The sequence below is a fragment of the Dipodomys merriami genome, unplaced genomic scaffold (genome assembly GCF_024711535.1).
Source record: "Dipodomys merriami isolate MVZ:Mamm:240054 unplaced genomic scaffold, mDipMer1.0.p SCAF_416, whole genome shotgun sequence".
NCBI classification, from domain to species: Eukaryota; Metazoa; Chordata; class Mammalia; order Rodentia; family Heteromyidae; genus Dipodomys; species Dipodomys merriami.
In genome coordinates, this window is record NW_027205782.1 from 645,793 (window position 1) to 659,012 (window position 13,220).

The window sequence follows — 13,220 nt, forward strand, 5'->3', positions numbered from 1 at the left end:
TGTGTGTTAAAGGAAAGGAGCCCTGAGAACCCCTTCTGTGAATTTGTTTTCCTCCTGTGGCTTTGAATTGTTTATCATTCGCTTCTGTTTTAGGGTAAGACGTATTTCCATGCTATACTCTTTCCTCAGTTTCTTTCACTGATTGAGCATCATTTCCCCCTGTCAATTCCTTGGCTTAGACTTGCTATATCAGGTAGGTTATATTATTGGGTGGAGTTGTATAAAGCATGACCCTACACAGTGTTGAACCTGGGGTATCCTGTTAGAGATTTGTGTGTGTGCATAGTTGTTAGACCCAATGTCTCAGCAGGTAAAAGGCTTTACCTTAAATGAATTGGTGGGTTCATATTCCTGTAGTCTAATTTCCATGAAGAGGGCAGCAGCCATCGTGACTTCATGCAGTTGTTGGTGGATAGCTTCACAGCTCCCCCACAAAGATGTCTGATTGCCTGAGGGGTATCTTCTAGGATGTGGAACTCCTTTGCAGTTCAAGTTTCTAGTTTTCCCTTTTCTTCTAATCCTGGAAATGATCCCTTATTTTCTTCCAAGCTCAGGTACATTGTCTCTCTGTAGTGTGTTATCCAGAAAGCTGGGCATGGAAGAGAATCTGTTTCAGTTGAGTCTACCAGGTCTGTAAAATCTCTCCTTAAAGCAGCAATGACAGTGGGCCAGATTTTGAGTTGTGGTGTTTTCATAGCTGGTTCATAAGTCTTTTTAGTTCTTATCAGCTGAAGATCCCATAGCTAAACCACTCTTTGGAAGAGGGGTTATTATGGATTGAATTGTATGCTCCTCTTCCCAGAGTGACCTCTGTTTCATCAAAATGGGACATAATGGGTTGGAGATAAAACTATTGCAGATATAATTAGGTAAGTTGAGATCATCCTGGAGTAGGGTAAGACCCTAATCTAATGTGACTGGGGTCCTTAGAAAGTACAGAAACACGGACAGAGGGGGTAGTGGGTGGAAAGAGATGGAGGAGGAGCCACAGACTGGAATGAAAAGCCAACAGCTGAAACCAAAGGCTGCTGAAGCTAGAAGCAAAAAAGAGATCTCCTGTAGGTCCAGAGGCAGCAGCCCCAGTGGAAAACTTGAATCTCAGATTTCTGTCCAGGCTTAGAGAGAATCTGGTACATTTCTGTTGCTTCTCATCACTCAACGTGCGGTATTCTGTTAGGGAAGCCAGGGAAACTCTGGGGACCTTCCAGGAAAACACCTAAATAAGCTTAGGTAGTCCTTTGCAGGGTCTATTTTCATATTTAAAAATTACAGGTACACATTTAAGTAAAACCTGGTTTCCGGGAATGAGTAATTATATCTGAAAGCAATTTCTGAACCCTTTCTCTTCATGTACATATCGTGTTGTGTTCTTTGTAGTTAAAACACTGAGATTTTAAAACTACCTTGTAGAAATTTGTGCCCTTAAGGACATTTGACTGAATAGGTGTCAGGGAAATCAGGACTAGGAAGACCTTTCAAGACTGGCAAGTATGTTGGCCAGAACACCTCTGCCAGACATGACTAATTAATCCTCAAAGGTTTCAGTCTGCTCTAAGAGGTGACTTCAGAAACCTGTTAAGTGGCTGGAGATTTATATCATTCCAGGCATGTTTACAATGGTATATTAATATAAAATATATATTTAAGCAAGTTCAGATGAACCCTATTTCCCATTCCAGGTCTTCATTATTGATCAGGTGTCAATTCTCTTTGGCAAGAAACAGGATAAAAATGTTAGGCTGGTAGGCCATAGACATGTTAGTAGATACACAGTGTGGGCATACAACATAGAATAGAGCCGAGCCTGATTCAGACTTTTGCAGAATGTTTTGCAGAATTTTAAATCTTGGGTTACCTACTTAGAGCTGTCACGTTTTCTAATCCATCAGAATCTCAGTTTCCTCATTTATAAGATGAGGCTAGCAATATGTACCTCATTGGGTTGTTGTGATGTCATGATATAATATGATGGAGTTTAACACATGGCCTGAAACATAGTACTCATGGTACTGCTGGGTCTGTTTCCCCGCCATCAGAGTGATATGGCACCGCTAACACCTGGCAGGAGCTTCATCTGACACAGTTCTCCGTCGGCATCATCGTCTTGTTTACAGAAAGAGAGTTGGGCCAATATCAGAGTAGGGGCTAGATTATTCTTATTTATATAATTGAAGAAGGAATCTTTTTCATTCCTAGAACTTGAATAATTCCAGTTTGTTTTCACTGTTTTTGGTGTTTCATTTTAAGTGCACAATGATTAAGCTGATATTCTTGGTCAATGTGAGAGGAAACCAGGACCCTGTTGTGTTTATCAAAACCCAGAGGTAGTTAGTATATGAAAAGCAAATCTTTCTTCTATGGAAGTTCGCGTCTGTATCTACCTCCCAGTAAATTCAGATTATGCCTGTGAGAGATCAAAACATAATGGATTTAAATATTATATATATATATATATATATATATATATATATTACAGCCATGGAAGAGTGAGATGCTAACATAGAAAATACGTTGCATTATTTACATTAAAGCAAAAGTTCTCTCTGATGAGCCCATCTCTCAGTCTCTCAAGGGTAATTGATGACCACACATAATTACTATATGAAGTTTGTGGCCCTGATTGAAAATAAAAACCTTTGATCAAGACTTTTGCATTTCTAAAATACTACTTTCCAAACTTATCCAACTAGTAGTCTTCAAAATCTATCCAGTGTAGAAGATTTTGTTGATACTTAACATGTCAGGATATGAAAAGAAACAAGGCTTAACTCTCTAGAAGTTCCTCTGTGCTGGGTTCTGGTCATGGAAAGGCTACCCCCAATCCTCGAGGCTCCAAATGGAATCATCAAGAAGTCAGAAGAAGACAATGAAGCTGGAGTGTATCTCAGAATATTAGAATTTCTGTTGTGTATAAAATATCCTCTTACTTTGAAACCATTACCTTGGATATGAATTAACTTACATATTATTTATGTAGTTATATAAATTATATAATATAAATTATTATATAACTATATAAATCACCATTTATTGAGAAAAAAGATATTTATTGAGAGCTGAGCAGCACCAAGTATAAGATGCACATGTGAAAAATAAGAGGGAAGAATTATCTGTATGTGCCTGCCCTGAATTGGTCCAATTTTTGCCATGTAGGAATCCCCTGTGTTCCTAATCTATATAAATATGGAAGGGGCAGCTACAACTCCCAACTCAGCAGCATCCACAGGAATGCTGGGCAGTGACTGGAGAAGCAAGGGTAGAGCAGTAGGCCTATGACTGGAGCTCACGAATGTTACTGTAGAATGCCTGGATTCACATTCTCCATCACCTGGGGAACTGCATCCCAGCTCACCTCAGGTTCACTATAGTTTTATCTATGGCCTGGTAGTATAACAAGCATAATAACAAGTGTAATAACAAGCAGCTCCTTGTTCTAAGCCGTCTCTCCTGCTGAGTCTCTTGTATGTTTTACATGTTATTTTTTTTCTGTTTAGGTGATCACTTACCTGTAGCACAGCCGTATCCACAGTCTCGCAGACTTAAACCCTCAATCTTCTCATCCAGCAGAAGTTGAACTGCAGGTTCTAGATTCAATATTAGCACGTCTGCTTTCTTCATGGAAGATTGTTGTTTTATTTTTCTAGGGCCCTTTCACAAGATGATCAAGATGACATCCACTTAAAATTAGAGGACATAATTCAAATGGTAAGTTCACCTTCCATTTTACCTAACACAATTATCTGCATCATATCTTTCAAAGGGAAGTAGGAAGCTTGACACTGGTTGACCTTACCTCTGCCTATGCAGTGATATGAGCGAACCACAGTTGGCATGGAAGTCCAGCAGTTAGTCAGTGATATTAATGTTGGTTTTGAGTTTGTGTTTAACTTTCTGCATGTTCATTCATAGCTAGAATCTAGTGGCAGCCTTCATAGTTGTACAGATGGCAGCTCCACAGGCCTGCCGTGAGAGGGGAGGTGTCTTGCTCCCAGATGGCGATTTACTTCCTTCCTCATCTCTTGCAGACTGACTGTCCAAAGGCCGAATGTTTTGAGACTTTATCAGCCATGGAGATGGCTGAGCAGATCACTCTCCTGGATCACATTGTTTTCAGAAGCATTCCCTACGAGTAAGTGCTGCCTTGTCTCACCCCACCCCCACCCCCATCCAGGAACAGGACTCTGTTAGAGTAGCTGCCCTGCTTACAAGCTGACCATATTCCTAAGTCTGGGGTGTGTGTGTGTGTGTCTGTGTGTGTGTAGTGTGCTCACTTATGCACAGAAATATGAGTCCTAATCTCAGGATGATTTGACCCCATTTGAATGTTTTTGGTTCCAGGTTGAGTAATGGATATTCAATCTCAAGATGGTCAGTCTTGTTTTCTATATGTACTAGGATTACCATAGAATATAAATTTCTATGTTCCATCTTATCCTTGAATTATAGAGTGCTCAGTGCACCTGTTAGAGTGGTTCTCAAACTTCAATGTGTCTAACGGGAACAGGAGGGAGAATGATAGCAAGGATGGCACTTATCAGGATGAATTGTACACATAAACGGACATGTTAAATAAAAACCCCATTTGCGCAAATGTATGAAGATAATAATAATATAAAGAAACAAAGCTGGGCTGGGAAGGTGGTTCAGTGGTAGAGTGCTTGCCTTGCATGCCTGAGGCCTTGGGTTCCATTCCTCAGCACCACATAAGCAAAAAGAAAAAGCCGGAAGTGGCGCTGTGGCTCAAGTGGTAGAGCGCTAGCCTTGAGCTGAAGAGCTGAGGGACAGCGCCCAGGCCCAGAGTTCAGGCCCCATGACTGGACCCCCCTCCCAAAAAAAAAAGAAAGAAAGAAAAACGAAGCTGCTGGGCACTGATGATTCAGGCCTGTAATCCTAGCTACTCAGGATCCTAGCTGAGGATCACAGTTTGAAGCCAGCCCAGGAGTAAAGTCCATGAGACTCTTATCTCCAGTTAACCAACAAAAAGCCAGTAAACCAGAAGTGGTGCTATGGCTCAAAGTGATAGAGTGCTAGCCTTGAGCAGAAAAAGCTCAGGATAGTGCCCAGGCCCTGAATTCAAGTCCCATGACCAAAAAAGAAAAAAAAAAGCCATTTGAGAAACTTGTGAATAATGCACATTTAAAATTCTGCATCTAGAAATTTTGATTGAAGCTCAGGAAATTATTTTGAATTAAAAAACTACAGATAATTTTGAGTATCCCAAGGATACACTTAGAGAAAGTGATTTTGGGTAAATACTATAAATTCTGTTAATATTTATTTCCATAAATCAATAAGCATCAGTAAGATTTATGGCAGTAGATGTCCCCCCCCCCCGCCTTCCCTGATCCTTAGGTGTAGGAGAGGCCTGGGAAGCCTCCCACTGTCACACTGACAACTTCACAGGCAGATGTTTGTTAGGATAAATGATGACCGATAGCACTCATCCCCTGTAAACTCATAACCACAGTGACGGTAGTGAAAGTGCTAGACAAAAAGTGAGAATGTGATCTGGATCAGGGTGTAATGGAGAAGAGGACATGGCACTGATGGAGTGTTGGTGAGACAGGGAGGATGGGTTAGTGGGTCTGACCAATAGCTGTATTGCTTAGGCTCAAAAGGGAAAGGAAGTATGTTCCCCCAGATTTTCCTTTTGTACCTTTTATCTTCTTTGCTTCCCATCTTGCCAGCATCCACCCACCTATCCATTAAACTCATTGGCAATTCATCTGAACTCAGTAACCATTGGAGCCTCTATGTCATGTATGCCACTACCTTCTCCCTGTGGTACCCTCCTGTGCATGGAGGGGGTCGTGAGTTCATACAGGAAGAACAAGAGCCAAGTGAGACTCTTGGTGGCCATTGGTGTGGTCTCTTCTGGGTCTCTTCCAGTTATTGCACCTTGGACCTGCTTTACTTGTGTCTGACCCTGGAGGAGAGAAGCAGAACCAACCACCCCATAGACAGAGAGCAAGACCCAGGCAACATGTTTTACTAAAGAAAGTGACAGAGTAATTCCATTGCAAGTTTAGGGGCTATTTTAAAAGGACTCTACAGTTCCTGCACATTCCATCTTGCTGGGCCTTTGCCTGCCGTGGTGTGATGGGAGGACCTGAGCAGCCTCCCCCGAGCTGAGATCTCTCTGCTCTTAGAACCTGCATATTCCTGAGAAAGTCAGAAAGAAGTAGAAGGGAATTTTCTGGTCCTGATTAACATTTTTGGCAATAACAGATTGTGTTTTGGACCCTCCACTAAAACTTGTTATTTCAAAAGTTAGTCCAGGGAAAATAGCCTTGGTTTCTGAGTTAATATTTACTTTTTTATTTCTCTTATTTTGGTGTTTTCCAACTTCAGAGAAGCCTTCATAGGGACAAAGTTCCAAACACTTACAAGAAAAATCTGGAGGCTGAAATATTTTTTTTTGCACTGACTTTTTTGCATTGAAACTAGAGCAGAGCTAAAAATCCCTTTGAGACAGTCAGCCAAAGGTGTCAGGTGATGTTCCAGGCAATATTAATTTAGTGTACCTGATATTCATGATAACTATGCAGACTCATAGCCATCATTCCTTACATACTTATTTGATGTCCTGTTTTATATTGAACTTTCAGAGAGTTTCTTGGGCAGGGGTGGATGAAGCTGGATAAAAATGAAAGAACACCTTACATTATGAAAACCAGCCAACACTTTAATGATGTGAGTATCCACACACGTGTTCTCTCTTCTTCTGCAGCTAAGTGTTTTCTGGTTTAATAACCGACCAGTTCAGAATTTGCTTTGATGTGGAGCAAGCATTTTTCTTGCCCTATAATAACGGAGACATTCCTCAATGAGTACTTACACAGTGTTGGGGGCCAATGAGGGTGGGTTTTCAAAGAGTTACACCATGACCCCCAAACATTGCCTTTCTTCCTTGAATTGTTCTATCTCTTACTTCCTTATAACAAAAATCACATTGCTTCACAATAAGCTGCATTCAGAGAAAATCTGTCTTCACTCTAAAGATGAACAACTGCTCAGGAGTTTGTTGTTATTATTATTTCAGACTTCAGTCTCTTTAGAAAGTTGTTATCTAAGGATGGAATGTTAATTCCATGCTCCTTTGACATTCTGCTCTTCTGATGTCTGCAGGCATATTCAGAGATGTTGCCCAAATACATTGCTTTGGCTCTTTGACAGTCTTCCTGGTCTCTTTCCCTTTAATTATATCTTTATTATCTTTAGGTATTGTACAAAGAATTTCCCATCCAGTGAATCAGTTTATAAGTACAATGTATCTTGGTCAAGTTCTCCCCTTTCATCATTCTTTCCCATTCTTCATCTTTTGGGTTTTCTTAGATGAGTAACCTGGTTGCCTCCCAGATAATGAATTATGCAGATGTCAGCTCCCGTGCCAACGCCATTGAGAAGTGGGTGGCGGTAGCAGACATATGCAGATGCCTGCACAACTACAATGGGGTGCTCGAGATCACCTCGGCCTTAAACAGAAGTGCCATCTACAGGCTGAAGAAAACCTGGGCCAAGGTGTCCAAGCAGGTGAGCCTCAGTGTATGACACATCCTGCTTCTGAGAGGAAGAGAGGCTGGGTGAGGAGAAACAAGATAAATATTCTAATTAAACAATCATTAGCTGAAACAAGCAAAGTAGTTGCCAGAGAAGGTGCCAACATGGGTAATTGCTGTGCTCTTACCACTTAATTAATTCCACTCATGTGCTTTTCCAAAACATGCATTGAAACATTTGGGGGGACCAGCTCAAATGATGTGGCTGTTGATCAAGAGTTTTTCCTGAATTATCTCAGGAGGGCACATTGATTCCAAGTGACTCACAGATCCATTTTTCCAATACCAAAATATGGTTACAAATGCCACAGGGTTCTCAGAGTTCAGCCCGATCCTTTTCGTTCATGTAGCAGATGTCAAGTTCTGGTGTAATGACTCAGATTGCAGACATGTAGCTTTCTCAATTTTCTCTCGTTGGATTCATTTGACCCCCTGCCTGTTACTTTCATTCAGATAATTTTAAGAACTGTAGCTTTTACTTGCAAAGTCTAAACTTTGTTGGTAATGAAAGAACTTATGAGTTCCATTGGGCCAAATGTGGCCTCTCTAAGCTCTGCATATTCTCTAAGAAATGAGGAGTGGGATGAAGGCTCTGACTGTGCTTATATTAGATAGATAGATAGATAGGTAGATAGATAGATAGATAGATAGATAGATAGATAGATAGATAGATAGATAGATAGATAGATAGATAGATAGATAGATAGATCAGGTAATATACAGATAACATATATTATGTATGACATATATGACTTTGTATATGCACATACATATACACATATCTCTTTCTTGTGGCTTAGATCCCTAGTGGTGGGTACCCTGCAGATAGATGCCTCTGATAGACTTTGGTGGGTATACCAATAGGCAGAGTGGAGTAGAGTGTAGGAGAAGGCTGTATTGTGTGTGCCTGACAACGTCAGCATAGAAGGACTTCCCAAGTAGCTAGGATTGGAAGCTTGAGCCACCACACCCAGAGAACAATGGTATTTCCTAAAAATATCGCTTATATTTGTCTATCAAATTGGTGAGAATGCTCACAAAAGAAAGTATTTAGAGTAGAGTCAACAACAAACTGACCAAATACATGGTTTGATAGTTTGCAGATTAGTATTCACAAAGACTCACTGTGACTTGGGGGTGTGGCTTGGTGCTATAGTGGTTGTCTAGCATGTACAAGGCCCTAGGGTCCCCAAGAGAGAAAGGCAAAGACAGACTGAGAGAGAGAGAGAGAGAGAGAGAGAGAGAGAGAGAGAGAGAGAGAGAGAGAGAGAGAGTACAACAGCGAGGTAGCTAGATAGAGACAGAGAGACTCAGAGAGAGGGGAGGGGAGACCAGGATTCATTCTGAAAACTTTAACATAAGCTCTTTCCTTTAAGATGTTATATTCAACTGGCACTTTTCAGTTCTTTAACTTTCTTGCCATTTTTTTCTATTTGTTTTCCCACTATGTATTTGAATGCAAGGATGTAGACACTTCCTCTTCTCCACATGTTCTTTTATTCTAAAATTATTAAGTGTAAACTTAATATCCTATTGTGAGGGGCTGGGAAGGTGGCTCAGTGGTAGAGCGCTTGCCTTGCATGCATGAGGCCCTACGTTCCATCCCTCAGCACCACGTAAAGCAAAAAGAAATAAAGCCAGAAGTGGTGCTGTGGCTCCAGTGGTAGAGCGCTAGCCTTGAGCTGAAGAGCTAAGGGACAATGCCCAGGCCCAGAGTTCAGGCCCCACGACCAGACCCCCCCCCCCCAAAAAAAAATCCTATTGTGAGGATCATATCACACAGTGAGCACCTGCTACAGTAAAGAGAATGGAGCATCTTTTCACACCTCACTATCCAATCAAATCACAATTTCATGGCCTACTAAATTTTTGCTTTCTTTTTTAGACCAAAGCACTAATGGACAAACTTCAGAAGACTGTTTCATCTGAAGGAAGATTTAAAAACCTCAGAGAAACCCTTAAAAAGTATGTATCACTTAAGCATTAAGTTATGCATAATTTTAGGAATAATGATATATAATTTATATAGTATATCAAACTTTCTGCCTTCATTGCCAGGGAAAAAGTAAGAAAAAATTTCATCTCAGTGTTTTTAAATTTTCTTTGTCACTTGGAATATTGTGCATGCAGGATACTCCAAATAAAATGAAAATATGTCCATAATAAGTCAAATCACTGCTTAGTATAAAAGCTAATTTAAGCACAGAGATTTACTGTGGGATTTTAAAAATTGAAAGACCCAAGCACCAGTTGATAATGAATATTTGCTTTTTGCTTTTTCACTTCTGAGTCATTCTCTCCTCCTGATTGCATATGTGTGCCCATATTCTGCCACACACACCCACTGCATAGAGTCTATTGTCTTACAACTAGTTTTTCTCATGATTTATGTGCTTGTTACTTTGCTTATCTCCATGGTAAAAGGCCTGACAGAAACAGCCTAAGGGGAGAAGGATTTATTTTGTCGTATGGTTTCAGTCTGTTCATTTCAGGCGGGTTGGCTCCATGCAGTCAGGCAGTAAGGATCTCATGGTGGTAAGAGTATGCAGAAGGGGATGTTGTTCACCTCATGGCAGACAGGAAGCAGAGGTAAACGAGGAGCTACTGCTAGGGAAAAGCTTCAGGGGCTCCATCCTGTGATCTACTTCTCCAGCTAAGTTCCACTTCCTAAAGTTTCCAGAACCTCCCAACAAGAATTCAACACAAGAACCTTGGGGTGGAGTGTTTCATATTCAAACCATAGCTCTACAATATGAAATGAACGTACACTTGAGAAACAATTGTGTTGTGATGGCATAAGTGAAAAATCAACAATAATAATCATCATAGCAGAAACAACATAGAATAATATATTATTATTATTGTTATTATTATCTGTGGCATAGCATGCAACTATTTGCTGAATTTTTGCCAAATGAAGGCTCCATACTAGGTGTTTTCTGTGTCTTATTCAAGCCTCACCGCAAACTAAAGATATAAAATTTCCTGTCCATCTTACACATGAGAAATCTGAAGTTCAAATCTTTTGCATAGTATCATTGAGCAGCTGGTAAAGTTGGGATCGAAGCCTATATCCAAGTATACCCCTTCCCCTCTACAAACAAAACAAAAATATCTCTCCCTTTAGTGTGTGCTTGTGATACTAGTTGAGTCTACATTTCCCACACATTTTAGCTCTAACTAAAATAGAAAACAAGTCTAGGATGTGGAAAGCTAGTCACACTGATTTTTTAATATCTAGATCTTGAGGGTTGGGTGCATTTTAGTGAGGTGCTTCCCCTAAGAAGCGTGCCATTTTGTAAGAATCACAAGTAATTCCATGCTAGCAATTATTTGTATTTGTCTCTCAGACATCCTGTTTTTTTGGAGAATGCCATTGCATCAAAATCATAGTGAAGCATGGGCTTTAATTTTGTATTGTATTCTATTGCAAAATATATTTAAACTCTTATCATGAGCAAGCTCCTGAAGATAAAATAAGACATCTTTGTTCTTCTGGGCTGAAGCACCATTGCTTCCCGCTCAGAACGGGGAATGAAATAGACCTTTGTGTGAATGAGTCTAAGAAAAATGTTTCTTGGTCTTGCAGCTGCAACCCTCCAGCTGTTCCTTATCTTGGAATGTACTTGACAGACTTGGCATTTATTGAAGAAGGAACACCAAACTTTACTGAAGAAGGCTTAGTCAATTTTTCCAAAATGAGAATGGTAGGTAACAATTTTATAATTTCATAAAGTCAATGACTTTATGGCTTATAGTAAAGAGGCTTAATAGTGAAATCAGTGTTTGCTTCTTAAATTGGAGGTGGGAGGTGTGGGGAATGACAGGAACTGGGTCTAATTCCTGCTGATGGTTGAACAAGGAGATTTCTGCTGTTGGTTGAACAAGGGAGTAGAGATTAAAGTTCCAAAGATGTCTTTCTAAGACTGACCCATAGGAGACAGATGCCAAGCTGGTAGTTCTTTCTTCCCCTCCTTCTCCTCCCCCTTCTTCTATTGGTGCCTGTTTTGGGGCTTGCAAAGGGCCTGGGAACTATCCCTGAGATTCTCTTGCTCAAGATTAGCATTCTAACAACTGGGTCACAGTTCCACTTCTGGCTTTTTTGGAAATTTATTGGAGATAAGAGTCTCACAGACTTTCTTGCTCAAGCTGGCATCAAAGGTTCTTGATGGGTAACCAGGTTTTTAGCACCAACCTAGAAGGAAAGGAGACAATGAACAACAGCCAGAACGTGCTTCTTCCAAACCTGACGTGCCACTTGCTCCCGCTGGTTAGCAATTTAGAATCTTCTTCTTCCCCTTCTTCTTCCTCCTCATCCTCCTCGTCCTCCTCGTCCTCGTCCTCCTCTTCTTCCTCCTCCTCCTTCTCTTCTTCTTCTTCTTCTTCTTCTTCTTCTTCTTCTTCTTCTTCTTCTTCTTCTTCTTCTTCTTCTTCTTCTTCTTCTTCTTCTTCTTCTTCTTCTCCTCCTCCTCCTCCTCCTCCTCCTCCTCTTCCTCCTCCTCCTCCTCCTCCTCCTCCTCCTCCTCCTCCTCCTCCTCCTCCTCCTCCTCCTCCTCCTCCTCCTCCTCCTCCTCCTCCTCCTCCTCCTTCTTCTTCCTCTGTCTGTCTGTCTTGGAGTTTGAACTTGGGGCCTGGGTGCTCTCCCTGAGCACTTTTTGCACAAGGCTAGCACTCTACCACTTGAGCCACATCACCGCTTTTGTTTTTCTAGTGGTTAATTGGATATGAGTCTAATGCACATTCCTGCACGGGCTGGCTTTGAACTACAACTCTCACATCTCAGCTTCTTGAGTAGCTAGGATTATAGGCCTGAACCACCAGCACCTGGCTAGTATCTTAATATTAGCACTTAACCTGGCTCTTGAAGGTTATAAAGGCACCAAGCATAGAAAATGATTGTCAGGGTTGGGAAGGTAGCTTAGTGGTAGAGTGCTTGCCTTCCATGCATGAGGCCCTAGGTTCCATTCTGCAGCACCATATAAGCCAAAAAAGCCAGAAGTGGTGCTGTGGCTCAAGTGGTAGAGTGCTACCCTTGAGCTGAAGAGCTGAGAGACAGTGCCCAGGCCCAGAGTTCAGGCCTCACAACAAACAAAAAAGAAAATAGAAAATGATCTGTCAGGCTCAGGGAGTGACTTCCCATGCTTCTGGTGAAGGAAAAGACTGAGAAGCTGCCCCAGAAGAATGTACTATGATTTGGAAAAATACCTTTGCTTTGCTTTGTTGCTGTTTTTCTCATTATTAGATATCACACATTATCCGGGAGATACGCCAGTTCCAGCAGACTTCCTACCGCATAGACCATCAGCCAAAGGTAATATTGTGATATTGTGTGGTTGTGGTGAAAATTAAAATTAAAAAATAAAATTAATGAATTACAAAGTAAAAATAGACTTAGTTAAAAGTACAAAAAATGGACTCAGAAAACCTGTAACAGGTCTGCTCAAGAAAAAAAAAGCAGGAAGACATAAGGAATACCAGCTCATCATCTAGTTCTGTTGATATTGTGTCCTCTATTTCTTGTGAATCTGTCTCACTTCCTTGGGTCCCACCATCACCAGCCCAGGTCAGGCACTGGAATGCAATAGCCCATCTACAAATCACATCTGGATAGAATTCTGATATAGTCAGTATATTATGTCCCTACCCTTTGTGTAAAAGTTT

At 41.0% G+C, this 13,220-nt stretch overlaps 1 protein-coding gene across 2 annotated transcripts in view; it reads left to right on the top strand.

The window, feature by feature from the left end:
* LOC138807212 (ras-specific guanine nucleotide-releasing factor 2) overlaps positions 1 to 13,220 on the top strand; it is a 216,923-nt gene that overhangs the window by 195,775 nt on the left and 7,928 nt on the right. For both annotated transcript variants that reach the window (XM_069992805.1, XM_069992806.1), the window contains exons 20-26: positions 3,645 to 3,705; positions 4,026 to 4,129; positions 6,609 to 6,693; positions 7,336 to 7,533; positions 9,445 to 9,524; positions 11,149 to 11,266; positions 12,802 to 12,870. In XM_069992805.1, coding sequence (XP_069848906.1) covers positions 3,645 to 3,705; positions 4,026 to 4,129; positions 6,609 to 6,693; positions 7,336 to 7,533; positions 9,445 to 9,524; positions 11,149 to 11,266; positions 12,802 to 12,870 — 715 coding nt within the window. The remainder of the gene's footprint in view (positions 1 to 3,644; positions 3,706 to 4,025; positions 4,130 to 6,608; positions 6,694 to 7,335; positions 7,534 to 9,444; positions 9,525 to 11,148; positions 11,267 to 12,801; positions 12,871 to 13,220) is intronic.